This window comes from Rhagoletis zephyria, unplaced genomic scaffold (genome assembly GCF_001687245.7).
Source record: "Rhagoletis zephyria isolate East Lansing unplaced genomic scaffold, Rhagoletis_zephyria_1.1 Rzeph_scaffold_02411, whole genome shotgun sequence".
Taxonomy (NCBI): domain Eukaryota; kingdom Metazoa; phylum Arthropoda; class Insecta; order Diptera; family Tephritidae; genus Rhagoletis; species Rhagoletis zephyria.
This window is the reverse complement of record NW_016159495.1, coordinates 24,145-44,484: the sequence shown is the minus strand read 5'-3', so window position 1 is coordinate 44,484 and position 20,340 is coordinate 24,145. Positions and strand designations below refer to the sequence as shown.

The 20,340-nt window shown below is 40.4% G+C and overlaps 1 protein-coding gene across 1 annotated transcript; it reads left to right on the top strand.

Moving 5' to 3' along the window:
* Window positions 1-2,243: 2,243 nt before the first annotated feature.
* On the top strand, window positions 2,244-2,699 carry LOC108366819 (vitellogenin-1-like). Its single transcript, XM_017621294.1, has one exon. The coding sequence runs from the start codon at window positions 2,244-2,246 to the stop codon at window positions 2,697-2,699; it is 456 nt and encodes a 151-aa protein (XP_017476783.1).
* Window positions 2,700-20,340: the final 17,641 nt, after the last annotated feature.

Genomic DNA, 20,340 nt, shown 5'->3' with positions numbered 1-20,340 from the left:
CAAGGGGTCAGTATGGTGAAACTGCTAGCAGGGGTACAGAGATGAGTGGACGAAATACGAGTGATCTACCGAGGTGGAAGAAAATTTACCTCGAGAAGTGGCACATAAAATTCGATGGCACTGGTAAGGGGATGAGTGTAGAGAGTTTTATCTTCCGTGTGGAAAAATTGCGTGAACAAAACAATATCTCCTTCTTCCAGCTTTTCACGGACTTTCACTGTCTGGCGGCGCCTTGAAGTGGTATTGGCAAGTGCTCGAGGACCAAGCGGATAAACCCGACTTTGGCTATTTCGAGCTAAAATCCGAGCTGCTAAGCCACTTCAAGACCGCTGAGTCCGACGAACGAAAGCAGCAGTCTAGTGAAAGTTTTGACGAATTCTATAGCGAAATACATAATATGACATTTCTACTCCTCAAGAAAATCCCAGAGAAGGAGGTCGTAGGCATGAGCAGGGCTAACCTCAAGTCCTATATAGCAAACTTGACATCCGCGTCCAAGATAGAAACGCTGGCAGAACTAAAAGCCGAGGGGAAAAGAGCAAAAAAGGTCATAAGAGCAAATAGGAGCAGAGCTAAGGCAATAAATGAGATAGGGGTAGAACTAGAGGAGAAGATAGAGGAGAAGAGAGTAGAAACGATTGGTATGAGCCCTTTCAATACTAAACCACACCACTTCCTCCCAGTTAAAGCTTGTGATAGTACGTCTATGTCCAGGCCTGTTTGTTCAAATACGTCCAAGCCTACCGTGAAATCCTTTTGTGCTTCACCCTTCCATTTGATGTTGTGTTTTTCCTGCGGCATGCCGGTAGATCATTTTGCGAAAAACCCGGCAGAAGCCCAAAAAACTAAATGTAAGTCCTCGGAGGATGGTTCCGTGCGCAGAAGTGGAGAACTTTTGACTGCCATTCACCTGGGAGTTGCCAGAAGCGATTCTTGTGCGTACGGTTCAAATCGCAGCTCACAACGTCCGGATATTTATATCCACGTATCGTCTGGGTAGCAACCAAACACCCGTTTGGGAGAGAGCTAAAGTGAGAAGGCGTAAAACTTTCGATGCGCTGGGTTTGGGTCCCGCCACGTTAAAACCCCGCTGTAGTGTAACTGAAAGTCGACCATGCTTAACGTTTATAATTATTTAATTTATTCATAACAACAAGGGTTTCATATTTCAGTTGTGCCAAACCGTCAAACAAACTAACTTTAAGCTTCAATTTATTTATAATATTATTTATGCTTATGCACCAATTATTTCCCATATGCTTATGCTTATTTATGCTTATGCAGCAATTATTTCCCATAAATACCCCAATATGTTAGGCTAAGAATTCAATTGTAAAAGAACCTACTAAGCGACATTGAGTTGCTCAGTAAAATAAATTCAATACAATTAAAACATAACTGAATTGTTTCATTCGATACATGGCGATCCTGTCAGCTTTTTGCGAAAATTAATTTGCAAAAAGGCTATCCTGCCAACCGGTGCTTAGATTTGAATTGCACAGTGGCAGTCTAGTGCTTTGCTGCACAGATCAACATGAATCCGCTCAAGATTTTCTGCTTCGTGGCTTTACTTGTCGCAGTCGCTAGTGCTGCACCCAAGCATGGCAAGAACAAGGATAATGCCGTCTCGAGTAGTTTAAAGCCCACTGATTGGTTATCGGTGTCTGAACTCCAGTCGATGCAGTCAGTCAGTGAGGATTTCACTATGCAGCAGTTGGAGAACATGTCAGTGGAGGAAGGCGAACGGGAAATTGAGAANTCGATGCGCTGGGTTTGGGTCCCGCCACGTTAAAACCCCGCTGTAGTGTAACTGAAAGTCGACCATGCTTAACGTTTATAATTATTTAATTTATTCATAACAACAAGGGTTTCATATTTCAGTTGTGCCAAACCGTCAAACAAACTAACTTTAAGCTTCAATTTATTTATAATATTATTTATGCTTATGCACCAATTATTTCCCATATGCTTATGCTTATTTATGCTTATGCAGCAATTATTTCCCATAAATACCCCAATATGTTAGGCTAAGAATTCAATTGTAAAAGAACCTACTAAGCGACATTGAGTTGCTCAGTAAAATAAATTCAATACAATTAAAACATAACTGAATTGTTTCATTCGATACATGGCGATCCTGTCAGCTTTTTGCGAAAATTAATTTGCAAAAAGGCTATCCTGCCAACCGGTGCTTAGATTTGAATTGCACAGTGGCAGTCTAGTGCTTTGCTGCACAGATCAACATGAATCCGCTCAAGATTTTCTGCTTCGTGGCTTTACTTGTCGCAGTCGCTAGTGCTGCACCCAAGCATGGCAAGAACAAGGATAATGCCGTCTCGAGTAGTTTAAAGCCCACTGATTGGTTATCGGTGTCTGAACTCCAGTCGATGCAGTCAGTCAGTGAGGATTTCACTATGCAGCAGTTGGAGAACATGTCAGTGGAGGAAGGCGAACGGGAAATTGAGAAAATTTATCACCTCTCACAAATTAACCACGCGTTGGAACCATCGTTTGTGCCAAGTCCCAGTAATGTGCCAGTTCTCTTGATGAAACCCAATGGTCAACCCGAACAAACCACTTTGAATGAGATGGTCGACGCTGCCAAGAAACAGCACAACTTTAGCAATGAGGAAGTTACCATTTTCATCACTGGCTTGCCCCAGACCAGCCCTGCAGTCGCAAAAGCAAACAAAAACTGATGTGCCCAAAAGAATTACAGCATTACTGAGCTCGAGTGCTATGCTGCAGTCTTGAGTGTCAAGAGATTCAGGCCATACGTGGAGGTACTCCCTTTTACCATTATTACTGACCATATAAGCCTTAAATAGCTCATGTATCAAAAGGATTTATCTGGTAGGTTGGCAATATGGAGACTTCAGGGGTTTGATTTCGATATTCAGCACCGAAAGGGAGCTCAAAATGTTGTACCAGATAAATAAATAAATAAGGTTAAGCGACAGAGTAATTGACATATGCCTAGAATCATCATATTTCGAGTCGGAAAAGTATGAAGAGTTGAAAAGGACTGTGGCTGAAAACCAGGACAGACTTCCTGATCTTTGCATATCGGAGCTAGTAGAGTCCTCTCACAGCTCACCTGCTGCTGGTTATGGTGGCATCCACAAAACCTTGTCACGATTGCGAGAAAAGTATTACTGGCCAGGAATGGTAGCCGACGTATGCGCACACATAAAAGAGTGCGAATTTTGTAAGGCAAGCAAGACTCAAAATGTATTTAAGAAACCTCTAATGGGCAAACAGCATATCACAGAACGACCCTTTCAGCGTCTGTTTATAGATTTTATGGGTCCATATCCTCGTACATGTGATGGTAATGTGTATGTCTTTGTTTGTCACCCCAGGGTAATGCTGCCGAGCGGGTCAACCGATCTGTTTTGCAGATAATAAGATCGTTTATAAAGGAAAACCAGAAGAACTGGGACAAGCATGTAAGCGACGCGGCCTTCGCACTTCGCAGTGTTGCACACTCAGCAATCAACACATCACGGTACTACGCCACTTTCGGTATGCCTATGATACAGCATGCTGCATCATACGAGCAATATTGAAAGCTGGGCGCCTTGAGAGACAGAGATTGTGAGGTTGAGGCAACGAGTGATAGGCTGCAACTGATAAGAAACAAAGTAATGAAAGAACTGAAGTTAGCCCATGAAAGGAGTAAAACCGTTTATAATACTAGGAGTAGAGATATAAAATTTCAGATTGGACAAGTGGTATATCGCCGAAACTTCAAACAAATCTCGCAACTTGAAAATTACAATGCCAAGTTAGCACCGAAGCATATAAAATGTATCATTTTAAACGTTATCGGAAATTCTATGTACGAGCTAGGTGATAGTAGTGGAAAAAGGATCGGCATATACCACGCTAAAGACATCTTGGCAAATTAGGTGTATGTTGTATATAGTCCTGCGAGGCATGTTGCGTGTTGAATGTTAAGTGCGTTTGCTAAATGTTTTATGTTACTCATATACATAAGTGACATTTATTTAGACATATGTAACTATTGTTTTGGGACTTGACTATTTTATTTATTTATTTATTATTTAATTATTTATTACCATACTTGACTATTTTTGTGATTATTATTTTTATTCATAACCTTAGTTTATTCACTTATTTTATTATTTTATTTATTTTTTATTTATTTATTTATTTATTTATACACCATAAACTTACTGTGATATTTTTTTTTTAATTTTATCTGTGATACTATTTCATTAAAAAAATTTTTCTACATATGTGATATTTATCGACTTAATTATTCATTTATTTATTCGTTTATTTGGTTAATTATGTATTTTCCGTACCTGTGATATAGTATAAGGTTGAGTAAAAATAGAAGTAGACTTGTGATATTTTCGTTAGATGTATACACTTACGCCCACTAACAAGCCACAATAATTGCCCGGCTACGAGTCGTGGGTCGAGGCCACACATTGAACGCAACAAACAGAACAAAACAAGCTACGTTGTTGATTCTTTTACGCACACGCTCCATGTTGCAGGCACCATCGGCGGATGCGAGCCATGTAACGACAGCTTTTACTACGAGCACGGAAGTCCAAGGGTGAAAGTGTGTGTGTATGCAAGGTGGCCATGATGTTGCAGAAACCTCAGCAACATTGTAGAGGAAGCGATGGGCATCATGTAGTCGGGAAACATAAAACTCGCTAAAGCAGTATGAGAGTGTGCGTGTGAATGTGTGTTATGCGGCGTTGTAGTTCTGAGCAGGCGCGAAAAGATGGGGCACGAGCGGTTTTCTCGGCTTAGTTACCCTTACTTATAAAAGGCACTTGAGACGGCTAACGGACCATTGTAAAAGTTGCGTTAGATCAGTGGATGTTTATATTTGCAAGTGCAGTGAAAAAACAAATACAAAAAAAGATAAAGAATAAAAAGTGGTTAATGCATATATGTGTACCGCCTAACCTACGGGGTCTACAGTATACTGTTTCTGGAGAAAATTTCATAAATTTTCAGGTAAGCGAAGTTTATATACGTGGCTGACATGAACACCAAGAATAGTTTGGGTCACCTAAAATCAACCAAACTCACCTGAGTGAACGCTTGCATACATGGGTGCGTGCATACAGACCTATGTATGTGTGTACGTAAGTGCGTAGACAAGCAAGCACACGTTAACGAAACCCCTTTTGAGCAAGTTTTTTATGCATGATTTTCATTTCAGGCCACCAGCGTAGCAGCTACTAAAGAACTTCCACCTGGTAAAACACCCCTTAGGAACAAACCGCGTGTGAACAAAAAAAAAACACGACGCATACATCCCCACTAGTATCACCAGGCGCACAGTTGTCAGGTGGAACCAATTCACCTAGCACACCATAGGGATTTGCCCGGAACCACATTCACACACATTGCTCAAGGCACCATTTCACACCAAGAATAAGCCAACACCTTTAAACTTATGCCAAAAGTATGATTTGGATATGCTCATCATAGCGAACTGTGGCCAGCAACAGCAAGTCAGCCAAGCAGCTGATTTTGGTATATAACCAGAGTGGGTCATCGACCGGTGATACACACACCTAAGAGGGCGCACAGTGAATAGCTGAAAAGAAAAACCAACTTGAGAGAATCCTCTGCAGCTAGGAGCGGGCTGAATCAGAGACATCGTGGGAGCCCCCGAGCAATAACAACAACGCCAACGTCTTTCCTGTCACCACCGGGAGTATCAGCAGCATAGATTGCTTACATACATATTTACGATAGTTTTGGGTTTTACGATATTCTCGAGTTACCTACAAACATGCATTTTAGTTAGAGCATAAGTGTATAAGTTCGTTTGAGTACAATTTGAGTATTTTTTGAGCAGTTTTCGGATTTCTGAAGTCACTATTTTTTTATGGATTTCAATGTTTATAAGTTAGAGTTTGAATGATGTCTAGTTAATATTTTTAAGTCCCTAAATATTACTTACGTTTTTTTTTTGATATTCACCTCGCGTAAATTTACTAATTTTTTTTGCTCCCTGCATTTTGCGTTATCCGGCCTAATCTTCCAATCTTCCACAAACGTACATAGGTTTAGCTAGCGCATTGCCCGTTAGACGTTCGTTCTTCTCCTTTTTTTTTACTCGCTGTTCTTAATATTAAAATTCACTATTACTAGTTTATACTTTCGTAGTTTACGCGAACGCGGCACACTATTTAAAAATGAAAATTAATAATTTTTTGTAATTCGGCCCAAAGTTTTTTGCCTTAAGAGCTTTCTTGCACTTGCTTTTTCACTCTGAGCGTTTATTTAGATTAGGAAGATTTCACAGTTTAACTATTTTGCTTTATATTTTCCTTGTCGCGACTACCCGCTTAATACGCGCGATCATGTGCGAATGATAGACCGGTCATTTGAAGAACATTATAGTACAGTCAGAATAGGTATGCGCACTTGTATACCTATGTATGTTTAAGCATAGGTAAGTTTCCTCCCGCACAGGTTCTCGACATGTTGGTACCTTCATCGCTGGAGTAATAAGGTGAGTGGGTAAATTTTTTTTTATTTACCATTGCTTACATCTTTACATACATTTGGGAGTGCGACTATTCGCATACATATGTACATGAGTGCATATATGTAGTACTATATGCGTAGCGGGTTTTCTCTGAATTGAGGTCGCTGAATGAAAAGTCAGAGATCGTGATCACCTTATTGAAGTGCTTATTATAGTTTGCGGTTTATCCTTTGTTTCAGATATTCATATTTTTCTTTGTTTTGCTTAATATTGCCTTAGCTTTGAAGCCGATGCTAGGTCATTGCGAATTTCGGTAAACCAGTGCGGGAAAAGTAAACACTATTATTTCAGTAGCTTGAATTGTTTTTTTTGTAGCTTGGAGTATACTTACACGTACATAAATATAGCTTAAGAATTTATTTAGCTTTTGAATTTCTTAACTATAATTGAACTTGAAATTAAAACGGATTATTTGGAGCGTACTTTTATAAGTTAGTTTAACCTCTCTAAAGGGCTAGTGTTATAAGATTAATACTAAATGAAGATTTATTATGAATTGTAGATGAAGGCTAGAAAAAAATGAGATGTTAAGCTTTTAATTTTGGTGTGGGTGTTGCGCTTGAGCGCAAGAGGGGACGTGGGGGTAATGACAGGGTGACTTGACTGATAGACTTAGAATGACGGTATAACTGACTGACGGACTCGTGTCAGGATAAGGGGGCGTTGTAGGGTGAGAGCTATGAGCACAACGCCCATGGATTCGCGTTAGCCTAACGCAGAAGAGGGTGGGTAGACTCCGCCTGACGGGACTGGACTTTTCTCGTTTGTGTCTCTGCTTTGTTGCTGTTTACTCCTACTTACTGTCATTCCTAACTTACATATGTCGGCATGACTGAACTTTTTTTTAGTGTAGCGTAGGCAAGGCGAGTGCAACAGACCCACCCCGCCCGATGAGCTATGCCAGGCACCGCAAGCATGCCGACTTGCAACTCGACCGTCCAGCAGCACTACAGCTACATAACATAAGAAGAGCGAAAACATCTTCGAAATCAGCTGGTTGCCCATGATGCAATAATACAAGGTGGTATCAATTGTGCCTGCTCGATTTGACATTGCCTTAGCTCAGTAGAATAAGAAGAAGAAATGAATCCCCGTTTGGAGGAAAAATATAAAATTTCATATTTTCTACCATTTTTTCAAATTATTGTTGCTTTTCCACAATAAATTTTCATTAAAAAGCGGCCTCCAGCTCAATAAATTTTTTGAATATAATTGTTATAAGGCCATAAAATAACAAAAAAAACAAATAACTTAAGGACGAGCACACACAAAAATGTAAACATTCTAATAATAGAAATATTAACACAATTTATTTGTAATGAAATGAAATAAAATAAGATAAAAGACCTTCTTGAGAAAACAAAATGTGTATACTGAGAAAAAATAAAAAAAATTCAACTATATTATTAGGCAAAGAATTGTTAAAGAAGTAACACTGTTTCACCTATGGCAGTCAAGCTGAAATTAGTCAGGAACGTAAACATACCGGTACGTAAACCCGAGTCAGCTGACACGATCTGTCTTACCAGAGTGCCATATAAATGAAAACTCAAAACCGCAGAATTTTTCTGTAGTTGTAGCCCGTAGCGCAGAAATCTGCGGAATTGAGATTTTTCCGTGTCAGCTGATTTCTTCCTTTTATAGATGGTTGCCATTTCGTCAGTTTTGCAGATGGTAAAAAAGTTATAATTTCCTATTCAAAATATGTCTAAAATATTTGAAATTTACTATTGCATAAGGTTTTTTGTTGAAAACTAAGTAGTTTATATTTAGGTACGATCTATTATAGCAGGGAAAATTGTAGTTGAAAAGGTAAGTTTATGAAATGGCATTGATGAGTGGCAACACTGTAGTAAGCAACACTGAGGGCTCCAGTACTCGACAAAATTCTGCGTATGCAGACTGCGTTTAAGTATACGTTCTGCGTTCTTGACTAATTTCAGCTTCAATATGGCGGAATTAGAGCGAGAAGTTGCCAACCGATAATACCTTGTATTATTTCGCCCTTTCACACGGTCAGTATTTATTGACGTGATCCAAGTATCGCGATATTTATTGACAGTGTAGCATGCAATATTGATGGATCGCGATCCATATCGCAAAATTTCTAAGAATTTAGAAATATGGGTCGCGGATCGCAAAACCGCCAATAAATATAATACGTGTAGCATTTTCAAAACGCGATCCCTACATTTCGTCAGTACATATTGTACTCCCATAATGCGAACATCGAAAATGTATTCGCATTGCTATTGTTGTTGTTGTTGTAGCAGCATGCAAATTCCCCAAAGACTTTTTGGGGAGTGTTGCTGGAGTGACAGTCCTTGGCCAGATATAAATATGGGTCGTTCCGGTTACGTAGACCCGACTGTCGTGGGTAGTTGGCTTAGCATTGCCTTCGCTCTCGATGCTTAAAACCCTTCAAAACAAATTGAAAGTATTTAAATTACAATTTTAAATTTTTAAAAAATTCCCTGTAGGGATAACACGAACCAGATTTCTAGTTCAGTACTAGTTCTTTATTGCCAAAGACGAACCAGTCCGATAGTAACTAGTTCCGCACCAGTCCAAAAGCAGTGAAATGTGGTACTTTCACTAAACTATTCTATTTTAAATTTTAAAAGCAGGGAAGGTAATCATTATGAGTAAAATAATTTAAACAGCATTTAATCATTATTTTATGAATTATTATTGAGTTTTATTTTTTCGCTCAAACGGAAATAATTATTATTTGATTTTTATTTTTGGGATTACAAATAATGATTATTTTATGATTTTTATTTTTTCGCGCAGAGATATCATTAATTTTCAGTTTTATTTTTCCACTTAAAAATAATGATAATTTATAAAACTGAAAAGGCCATAAAGACGCAGCCAACTGAAATTTTTACCTGAAAAGTTTGGTTCTTATTCCTTTTATAAGGGTGCGGCTACCTCTCAAAAGGATATGTCGGTTATCACGCTGGTATAGTTTTTGAAATGATTAATAATCATTATACTTAGTGATTCCATAAACAAAGGCCAAGATCCTGAAGGACAATTGAGAAAGGCAATGCAGTTGCAGAAAAAGAGGCATTTTAAAGAAAAAGTGTCAAAATAATTATCACTTTCTCACTAAATTTATTTAAAAATGCAAGCCACCAGAGCTACCTTTTTTAAGAAAAGACAAATTAAGATTTTGTATGCAATCCACCACAGCTATATTAATACAGTCAGTCAATAAAGTTTAGGTACAACGAATTTTTTACAATACGGGCAACTATTTTTTTAATATTTTAGTTTTCGGTAATTTTTTATAAAAATATGGTCAATTCTACAACAAAATCCTCCAAAATCAGAGTCCCAAACCTTGTGCAAAATTTAAGAATATTCTGCAGAATTTCATTAAAATAATTCACTTTCTATTTACGCTCTCTAGAAAAAGTTTTTTAGCCCATTCAATTTTAGTATAATGAAGTGCAAGTGTGAGGAAGCTAGGACTTACCAAACAACAAAAAAAAATTGCTAAATATCAATGGTAAGTCCTAGCTACCTCAAACTTGCACTTTGTTATACTAAAATTGAATGGGCTAATAACTGAGTACTTAACTTTTTTCTAAAGAGTGTAAATTGCAATACTTGGATGGAAATTCGCAGTTTTCTTTAATTTTGCATAAGGTTTGGAACTCTGATTTTTGGGGTTTTTGGTGTAGAATTAACCATATTTTTATAAAAAATTAGGGAAAAATAAAATATTTAAAAAATAGTTGCCGGTATTGTAAAAACTTCACTGTACCTAAACTTTATTGACTGACTGTATATCTTATTTAAGTTAAGTACGACAAAAACTTTGGAAGTACTTCATATACATATAAGCTTAAAAAGAACTGAATTTACTTAAAAATCAATATGCTTAAATTTAGACAAGTAAGACAAAGTGAACTAATATTTTTACTTTTAAGCAGAACGCACTTTTGTTTTTTACTTACTACTTAAGTTTAATACTACTACTACTACTAATGTGGTTTATAAATTTTTAATAAATGCGTTTAAACATTTGTGATTGTATTGTCCTTCCTTCAATCGATCGTATTTAATTTAGAAGGGAAATGTTTCGACAAGCCTGATTAGAAATGTGGATCTAAGGTGACGAATTTATAACAGGTTGGGAAGTATAAAAAATGGATGCAGATCGAACTAGATCTCATCTGTCGAATTGGGAACTGGTTTGGAACTAAAGAAAAGGGGATGCAGAACGAACTTGATCTCATCTGTCGAATTTGGAACTGGTTCGGAACTATAGAAAAAGGGATGCCAAAACGAACTAGATCTTATCTGTCGAATTTAGAACTAGTTCGGAACTAGAGCCAAAGGGATACAACGGGGGACAATTGACACTTCCTAGGACATCGCAATGTTAAATTCGCCAGTCGCTAGCATGCAAAAGAGAATTAACGCGTACTAGTCATGGTTCCAAACGCACTAGAACCGAACCAGTTCCGCACTAGTTCGTTTCCCTACAGGGTTATGGAAAGCATTATCTGTAAATTATTCGTACAAAAAAAGAATATTTTCTTGCGCCTTAATAAGCGTGCCGCCCAAAAGTTATGCAAATACTGACGCGATAAATATTGAATATGTAGCATTCGTGTGCGATCAATCAATCCATCAATATGTATCGCGATCCAAATATCGTGATAATAACTGACCGTATGACAGGGCCCATGCTGGTTGCCAGGAATGTGTGAAATCGAAACAAAACAAAAGAAATAATTGCCACCAAACTATAGTAGCGTTGTACGCGATAGTTTGTACCAGTTTGTACTAACTATCACGTTTTGGTGTTCTTGTAGCCAAAAAAACTTGTAAGAAAGGGGAAATTGAGAGCGCAAATTGACTGTTTCATATCACATGCAGATTCCCAGATCCCACGAAGGCCCCATAAACATAAACACACTATACTTTAGTGGAAAAAGCCATTCGGCAAAAAACCACTCTTTATTCTATGACTTCCTCTTTCCAAGTGACCCTCACCGGTCACTTGCTATTCTGACATCTCGATGACAGCACAGAAAAGTGTTGCCATCGCATTACATTAAAACCATTTGAAATAAAATAACATAAGAACATAGGCATAACATAAGAACTTCTGGTTTTTCCTCAGCATTCCTTTCACATCCTCTTATACTGAGGCTCTTTCCTCCCCTTCCGTATCCACAGGCAATATGCAAATCTTCTGTATAGGCCGCTTCAGATCCCTAGTTGCTGTCCGCACTACCACCGATCTCACCAGACCATCTCTGCTGGTGACAAGCTCCGTGATTCGTCCCATACCCCATTGAGCTGGTGGAAAGTTCTCGCCTTTCAAAAGGACCAACTGTCCTATCTTAACCCGTTCTTTCTTCTTTCTCCATTTTTTCCTTTCCTGTAGGGTTACTAAATATTCCTCTTTCCATCTTTTCCAGATATGCAACAGCATATTTTGTCTCCCTTTCCATAATCTTATCCCCTTTGCCTGAGAACATTCATCCATACTAAACGGTGGTGGAAGAACCAGAGGTTCTTCTACTAAAAAATGTCCCGGTATTAGAGCCTGGATGTCACTTGGATCATCACTAAACGGATACAATGGTCTCAAATTCAGAATGGCCTCGATTTGCGTTAATAAAGTCGAAAGCTGATTGTAGGTCAGCACCTTCTGTCCAACAACGCGAGTGAAATGATATTTCATCGACTTAACCGCTGCTTCTTAGATACCCCCTTGATGGGGTGCAGCTGGCGTCATAAACCTCCACTCTGTTCCTTTGTTCCCTAATTGCGATACAATTTCCGCCTGTTCTCTCTCTTTCCAAATGTCAAAGGACTTACGTATCTTCTTGGCGCTCCTACGAAGGTCGTGCCATTGGCACTAAACATTCTTTCGCAACGCCCGCGCCTGCTAATAAATCTTTCATAGCATGCAATGAACTCTACAGCAGTCAAACTGAGAACATGATCTATATGCACCGCCCTTGTTTTCAGGCAAACAAAAATCACTATCCAAAATTTCCTTCTTACTGATTGATTTCTTTCCTGTATTTTCATCTCCATTGGACCAGCATAGTCCACCCCTGTGCAAAGAAATGGCTTGCCTGCATGCACTCTCTCCCCCGGTAAATCAGCCATGAGCTGATTTTCAAAACGACGGCTATAGCGAACACAGACAATACACTTATGCACGAAATTCCTTACAGTGCTTCTTAACCTGACCAACCAGTACCGCTGTCTAATGTACTGCATCATCAATTGTACCGATCCATGCTTTGTTTGCTCATGTGCCTGCTGCAAGATGAGCCACGCTAACCGCGATTGATGTGGAATAATTGCTGGATGTCGAAATTCATATTCTTCCCAGGCCTGCGATAACCGACCGTGTGCTCTTAGAATACCATCTTTCAATCTTGGAGCAAGAGAGAGTATATTACTACAACCTTGCAATGGTATACCTTTCCTCAAGGCCACCATTTCTTTCCCATAATATCTTTCCTGTTCTGCCTGAATCAGGAACCGCATTGCAGCAGCTTTTTCCTCATTCAGCAACATCTCACCTCTCATCATTTGACCACTCTTTCTCAACTGTCTTTCCACTCTCCTCCGTTTATGCTTATCTTTATTTGCATCCGCAACCTTGGCCTTAAGCCTGTATACAAACCTTATCACGAAAGCCACAATGTTTATTACTCTTTCCAAACGAGAGGCATACTCAAGTATCTCTATTCTTTTCCCTGTGTTTAATGCAGAAATGTGCATTGTCTTGGGTGTCTCTGTAGCCATGAACACCTTGATCTCAGAATCCATTTCATCGGACCTACACTCTTCGATAACACTTTTCGGCCACTTGTCCGGCGACTCAGTTAGCCATTCAGGTCCAGCCAACCAAAGCCTATTGCCACTTAACTCTTTTGGACTTAACCCCCGACTCAAGAAATCAGCTGGGTTATCTTTAGTATTTATATGCCTCCAACTCGTCACCTTCGTATTAGTTTGAATCGAAGAAACCCGATTGGCTACAAATGTTTTTAAATTGCATGGTAACTTCCTTAACCAGTGCAACACCACAGCAGAGTGTGTCCATAATACGTATCTAACGTCTTTCCATTTCATAGCTTCAATCACTTCAGATAGTAATCGACCCAGTAACTCTGCCGCAGCGAGCTCCAAACGTGGAATCGATATCGTCTTGATCGGTGCAACACGCGATTTCGAAATTAACAATCGATTTTTTACCTCTCCACTCGCACATAAATAGCAACTCCATATGCTACCGTTGATGCATATGAGAAACCGTGCAATTCCACAAGGGCATCCTGCTTTGTTCCAATCCACCTATCAATTCTCACTTCTTCCAATATACTTATCCTTGAGCAAAACTCTTTCCATTTTAATTCGATTTCTCTCGGTACTTGCTCATCCCATTGCAAACTTAGTCGCCATAAGTCCTGTATTAAAATCTTTCCTCGCACTGTCAATGGCGATATAAAGCCATTCGTATCATACAGCTGTGCGACACAGCTGACAATCTTCCGTTTTGTAATCTCGCCTTCTATCTGTGGCGTTTTGGCCACAAACGTGAACTTGTCCTCTAACGTAATCCATTTTAGGCCAAGCACCCAGCCTTGTCACCCTCTATGAACAACATCGAATCTTCCTCATCCGCATTCATGGGGCGTAATAACTCTTTGGAATTCGATTTCCACTTCCGGAGTTCAAAGCCGCTAGCAGCCAGAACCTGAGTAACCGCATGCGCCAATCTCATAGCATGCTCTGTCCCATCTCCACCGGAACAACAGTCATCCACATAGAAATCATTTTCAATGATACTAGCTGCCTCCGAATGTTCCACAGCCGCATCTCTAGCACATTGTATGAGCACCCGTACAGCATTATGCGCAGAGGAGGTCATACCATATGTGACAACTGTCAGCTGATATTCCTTAATCGGCTGTGTTTTATCCTCTCTCCAAAATATTCTTTGCTAGCTCCATTGCAGCTCACTTATCTTTATCTGACGAAACATCATTTTGATGTCAGCACAGAAAGCAACCTCATGTCGCCGAAAACGCATCACGATTTCATGTAAGTCTCTCTGCAATTTCTCCCCAAGCATCTACGCTTGTTTAGCGAAATGCTATTATCTGTCCGACAGCTGGCATCAAATACCACCCGAAATTTCTTAGTTACACAATGATGAGGCATGTAGTAGATCATTTCTCCGATTCTTGGCTGCTCAGTAGCCGCCTCATATGGTCTTTTAGCTCAGGATCGCTTTCCAACTTTCTTTCCATATACTTGAAACGGCGTAATGCAACCAACTTGGAACATCCCAGATCGGATGCGACTGTAAACTCCTCTTTCAGGAAAATAGTGGCAATAAATCTTCCCCAATTATCTTTCCTATAGGTACTAACAAAATTCTGCTCTACCTTCTCCTCTTCAGCAGTCCGCATCGGAACATCCCTTATTTGATCTAACTTCAAAAGTCTCGTCAGCAATTTTTCCAAATCATTTTCATTTGAACTAGTTACTACAGACACTGATGACAATCCCTAGAACCACCTTGCCGAAAATTGTACCAACCAAAACAACCTGCCCATATGTTTCTGGACCCACCGCAGTCATTATCTTAGCAAATACAGCACTACCCAGCAACATATCTATCCCCCAGCCCTCAAAAAATATGGGTCTGCTAAACTTTACTTGAAAAGCTCATTCTTTGCCTTATAATTTGCGGCGGGTACCATGGGATGCCAATCTCCCTCTTTGGGTAGTACTAACAGTTCTGTGCTAACATACATTCCTGCATCTGTCATTGAAATAATCTTTCCTATAATTTTCCTGCCGATCGTATTAGAAACTCCATCAATTCCTATCATTTGCTTTGCTGTCTGTACACATGGTATTTAATTCTGCTTCTGGAAACGATAACTTACTAAACTTGACATTGAGCCTGTATCTACTAATGCTGAGCAAAATTATTTATTATTTTTCTTTCCTTACAAGCTACATTTTTAAATGATGTCAATTCTTTCCGACGATGAGGAGGCTCCGACATCTTCCTCTTGTAACCCCTCAGTCAATCCATCTTTTCTCTCGGCCTGTTGCTGAGTTTGTGCACCTCGGAGCGCACGGTGTGCCCTCTTTCCTCCTTCATCAGCCTTGGACATAAGAGGCTGTTATGCCCTGGCCTGCCAGGACAACGTATGCAAGGCCCCAAATAACATTTGTCCGCATTATGCCCACGCTTTAAACAATTTGGGCGTAAGCGTCTTTCCACAAAGTCTTTCCTAGCAGTTGCATTTAGGTTGCCAAATTCCGGACATTCCCAGACCGGATGGTCAGCCCCACATGCTTCGCATGGCAGCTTCTTTACTTCTTTCCCTATCTTTCCACTGTCCTTCTTTCCGCTCATTTTCTTTCCGCTTTCTTCCGCCGGTAGCCGGCATGACTTTGGAGTCATCATGGCTGTAGATCGTCTGACCTGACGATTCACCGACGTATTGCTAACAGCAGCCGCTTGCTTCTCTATGAACGTCAATACATCTTCTGCCTTTGGGAATTCAGAAGAGCGGTGTAACTCCCATTGCCTGGACGTTTCAGAGTCCAATCTATCATGAAGCATGTGTACGAGCATCATATCCCAAGAATGAACCGGAATCTTTAACGCTGCCAGCTGCCGTATGGCCTCATAGGTTACGTTAGCCATTCTCTGCAAATCATTTGCACGCACTGGCGGTTGAAGCACCGGCAATCTTTCCACCTTCCGTATATACTCACGGCATATCTGGTAAGTTTTATTGTAGATCTGGTTCAATCTTTCCTAAGCTTCTGCGTAGTTCCTATCCGTGAGCTGCCATTCGTCCAACGTGTGCGCAGCTCTGCCAACTAAAGACTTCTTCAGATAGGAAAACTTATAGGCCGGCGAAATTGAGCTATTATCGTGAACGGCAGCGATAAAGCGATCTAGAAAGCCATGCCACTTGATGAGCGTTCCATCGAATTGCCCCCAAGTATTTCTCAAATCGTGTTGCTGGAACGGCATTTGCACCTGCACAACTGTAGGCATGCATTCCGCCTGCTCTTTCCTTACGAGAATCTCGTTCTTTCCCTTCAACTCCGTCAACGTTTCAATATATATGTCCTCTATTGATGCGATACGGTCGTTCAACTTTTTCTGGTCCACCTCGACCACACCACACAAACTGTCCCTTATTTCTTTGACTGCGGCCCACTGTTCCTCCATACGCATCTGGCGAATCGACACTTCAATTTTATTAGCTTTGTCGAATAGCTCGGAAGCCGACCACTCTTTTAGCCGCCGAATAGTATCTGTCTTTGCTGTCAGCAAATCCAACTTGGCTTGAAAATCCCTTTTTATTTCTTTTATTATTTGCACCTTTAATACGCACTAGAACTTCTCGGTTCAAGAATAACACAACGAATGATTTTCCAAAGCCAAACACTAGCCAGCTCTATTCTCTCCGAATATGAAACAGCACAATATGCATGCGGTTGCGATTATCCATAAAACGATCAACCCCATATTGTGTGTTCATTCTAGCATACACAAATTGCATGTTCTTTCCAACAACGAATGACAGAAGTACAAGCGTGTTTGCGCTTCTAACACAAACTATGTGTATACTCCTTCCAGCAACGAACGACGAAATACAAACATGTTCGTGCTTCTAGCACAAACTATGCGTATACTCTTTCCAGCAATGAACGACAAAATACAAACATGTTCGTGTTTCTAACACAAACTATGTGTATACTCTTTCCAGCAACGAACTACAGAATACCAAGAATGATAGAATACAAGATTGCGCCGATCAGAGAGGATTTTGGGGAATAACTTTTGAGTGACGTCACACTGGTGCAATTGCGAGAGAGAAATGCCAAAACGTGAGCAAGAATGGAAGAAGAAGAAAAAATGTTGCAAGGGAAACGTAAACAAGTTGCACAAGTGTGACGTCATGCAAACAACGATTCTGTCAAATTCATTAAGAGAGGAATAGCGGTCCGAGATCGGCGCAACCTTTGTATTCTCTCAATCGTGACAGAATACAGACATGTTCGTGCTTCTTTGCATAGCAAACGACAAAATACTGTGCGTTTCTTTTAACACGAAGAATTTGTATGTCCACCAACGAACGACAAATATATAAACGTGATCGTGCTTTCCACACAAATATGTGTGTATTCTTTCCAGCAACGAACGACAAAATACAGACATGTTCGTGCTTCTTTGCATAGCAAACGACAAAATACTGTGCGTTGCCTCCTACACGAAATGCGTGCATATTCTTTCCAGCCACGAACAACCAAATACAAACACGTTCGTGCTTTTGAATAGCAACGACCAAAAATTCGTATGCTCTTTCCAGCAACGAACGACAAAATATATATAAACGTGATCGTGCTTTCAACACAAATATGTGTGAATTCTTTCCCGCACATGTTTCACGATTCGAAAGGGGCGTGCTTCAATTGCGGTGATATAGGCCATAGAGCCAACGTATGTAAGAAGGAGAAACGGTGCGTAATCTGCTCCAGAAACAAAAGGCCAGACGTAAGGCACAGGACAGGCGGAAAAGACTGTCCGTACTATATAGGGGCGATACAAAAATCGCGGACATCATGAAGGTCTTGTAGCTTAACCTGAACCACTGCAAAGCTGCACAGGAGCTATTGGAGCAGACGGTGATTGATCACAATGTTAACATAGCGCTACTAAGTGAACCATACAAGGTGGGGGACTGCCAAATATGGGCCCAGGACGATTCCGGTCGAGCAGCGGTGTGGAGCTGCGCCATAACACCCCTTCACATGGAACAACTAAAGGCAGACGTTGGTTTTGTATGTGTTCGAGTCTCTGGATTAGTTGTTAGCTGCTACATACCGCCTAGTTTTACCCTCGATGAATTCGAAGCCGTCATGGATAAGCTTACCTTTGATGCGCGGACTAGATCACCCGTATTAATAGCCGGCCACTGCTCTTCTTGCAGCACTATCGTCTCTGGATGTGGCACTATGCAACTCGGGTACCAAATTTACATTCAGCAAGGATGGGGTGGGGTCCATTATTGACCTCACATTTATCAGCAGCAGGCTGTTTCGACACACGTCTTGGGAGTTTAGCGACGAGTACGCTCATAGCGACCACATGGCTATCATTTTCTCGATACAGGAGGAGAGATAGAGCAGAAAAGTCAGTGCAAGAGCAACAACAGGTTGGAAGGTTAACTCTCTAGACGAAGAAGCGCTATTAGCCATGATGTCTAGCATTTCGTTACCCCACGGAACTAGTAACATGGCGAACTACCTCATAGCCAAAATCACTCAAGCGTGCGATGCTTCGATGAAGAAAAAATACCCGACCAGCCGACGTGCACCAGTTTATTGGTGGAATGAGCAAATAGCGGACTTGCGACTGCAATGCAACAGAGCGAGAAGAAACTACCAGCGTGCCAGAAGGTCTGAAAGCTTTACCGACGAACATGCTATGTACAGAGCTAAACGCAAGGAGCTTAAACAAGCCATTAAGCTCAGCAAGCGAAAATGCTTTACTAGCTTGTGTGAAATCGTCCAAAATGACCCCTGGGGCTTAACATATAAAGATGTGACGAAAAGGCTGAAAGCGTCGGTTCGACCACAGGTACTATGCCCGAACAAGCTGGAGACGATAATAAACGCGTTATTCCCAATGCAATCAAGTTTTGCGAGAGAAAGTTTTCCTGCTACGATGGTCGAGTTCCCCATGGTGAGCACTGAAGAAGTACTTCTTGCGGCCAAGCGATTTAAAGATAAAAAACACCAGGGCCGGATGCAATTCCAAATCATGTCCTCAAGCTTGCTGTAGCTGCGAACCCTAAAAAGTTCGTCGATAGTTTTAACGAATGCTTTAAAGAAGGAGTACTTCCTGATGTATGGAAGCGCCAGCGGCTAGTTTTATTCCCGAAATCTGGGAAGCCACCAGAAGATCCCTCAGCATATCGTCCTTTATGCATGCTGGATACGATGGGCAAGTTGTTCGAACGCTTAATCAGCGATAGATTGTTTGAAGCAATCGAGGAAAAGGGAGGCCTCTCAGAGACACAGTTCGGCTTCAGAAAGGGGCGGTCCACAGTAGATGCAGCCAGTCTAGTAAAGCAGTTGGTGGAAGCTGCAATCAGTGGCGAAAGGTGGAAGGGAGGAGCAAAGAAGTACTGCTTGCTTGTCACTCTCGATGTAAAAAATGCGTTCAACACAGCAAGTTGGAAACACATAAACGCCGCTCTACGCAGATTCGAGGTACCCGCATACCTTCGCAAGATTGTAGACAACTACTTAGCAAATAGAATGCTACTGTACATGCATACGCAAACGTCAAGCTGTGAAGCTGAGTTTTTCTGTGATCTGTTTAAATTTTGTGTTTTATAAAGCTGTTTACGCTTATTAAATTAAAAAATTAAAAAAAGTGTTAATAAACTTCTGGTGCACAATTTAAAGATAAGTAAAACATCAAAATTTCCTGTAAATTTGATTAATTTAACTTGATATTCTTAATTGCATGTGCCGAGTATTTTGATTCATATAATATATTGTTGTTGTACAATTGTTTTTGTTTGTGCACATTGATTTTTCTCTTTTTGTCTTTTTGTCATTTCTGCTGTTTCATCTTTGTCGCAACTGTTTGCGTTGTGTTTATTAGGTGTCAAATATACAGTGCATTTAAAAATGTTCGCTACATAGCTTCCCAACTGATATTTACCAGCTGATTGGTTCACTGA

What these genes read in the sequence shown, in the direction of transcription:
- LOC108366819 (XM_017621294.1), top strand. Translation starts at nt 2,244, where the DNA reads ATGAATCCGCTCAAGATTTTCTGCTTCGTGGCTTTACTTGTCGCAGTC.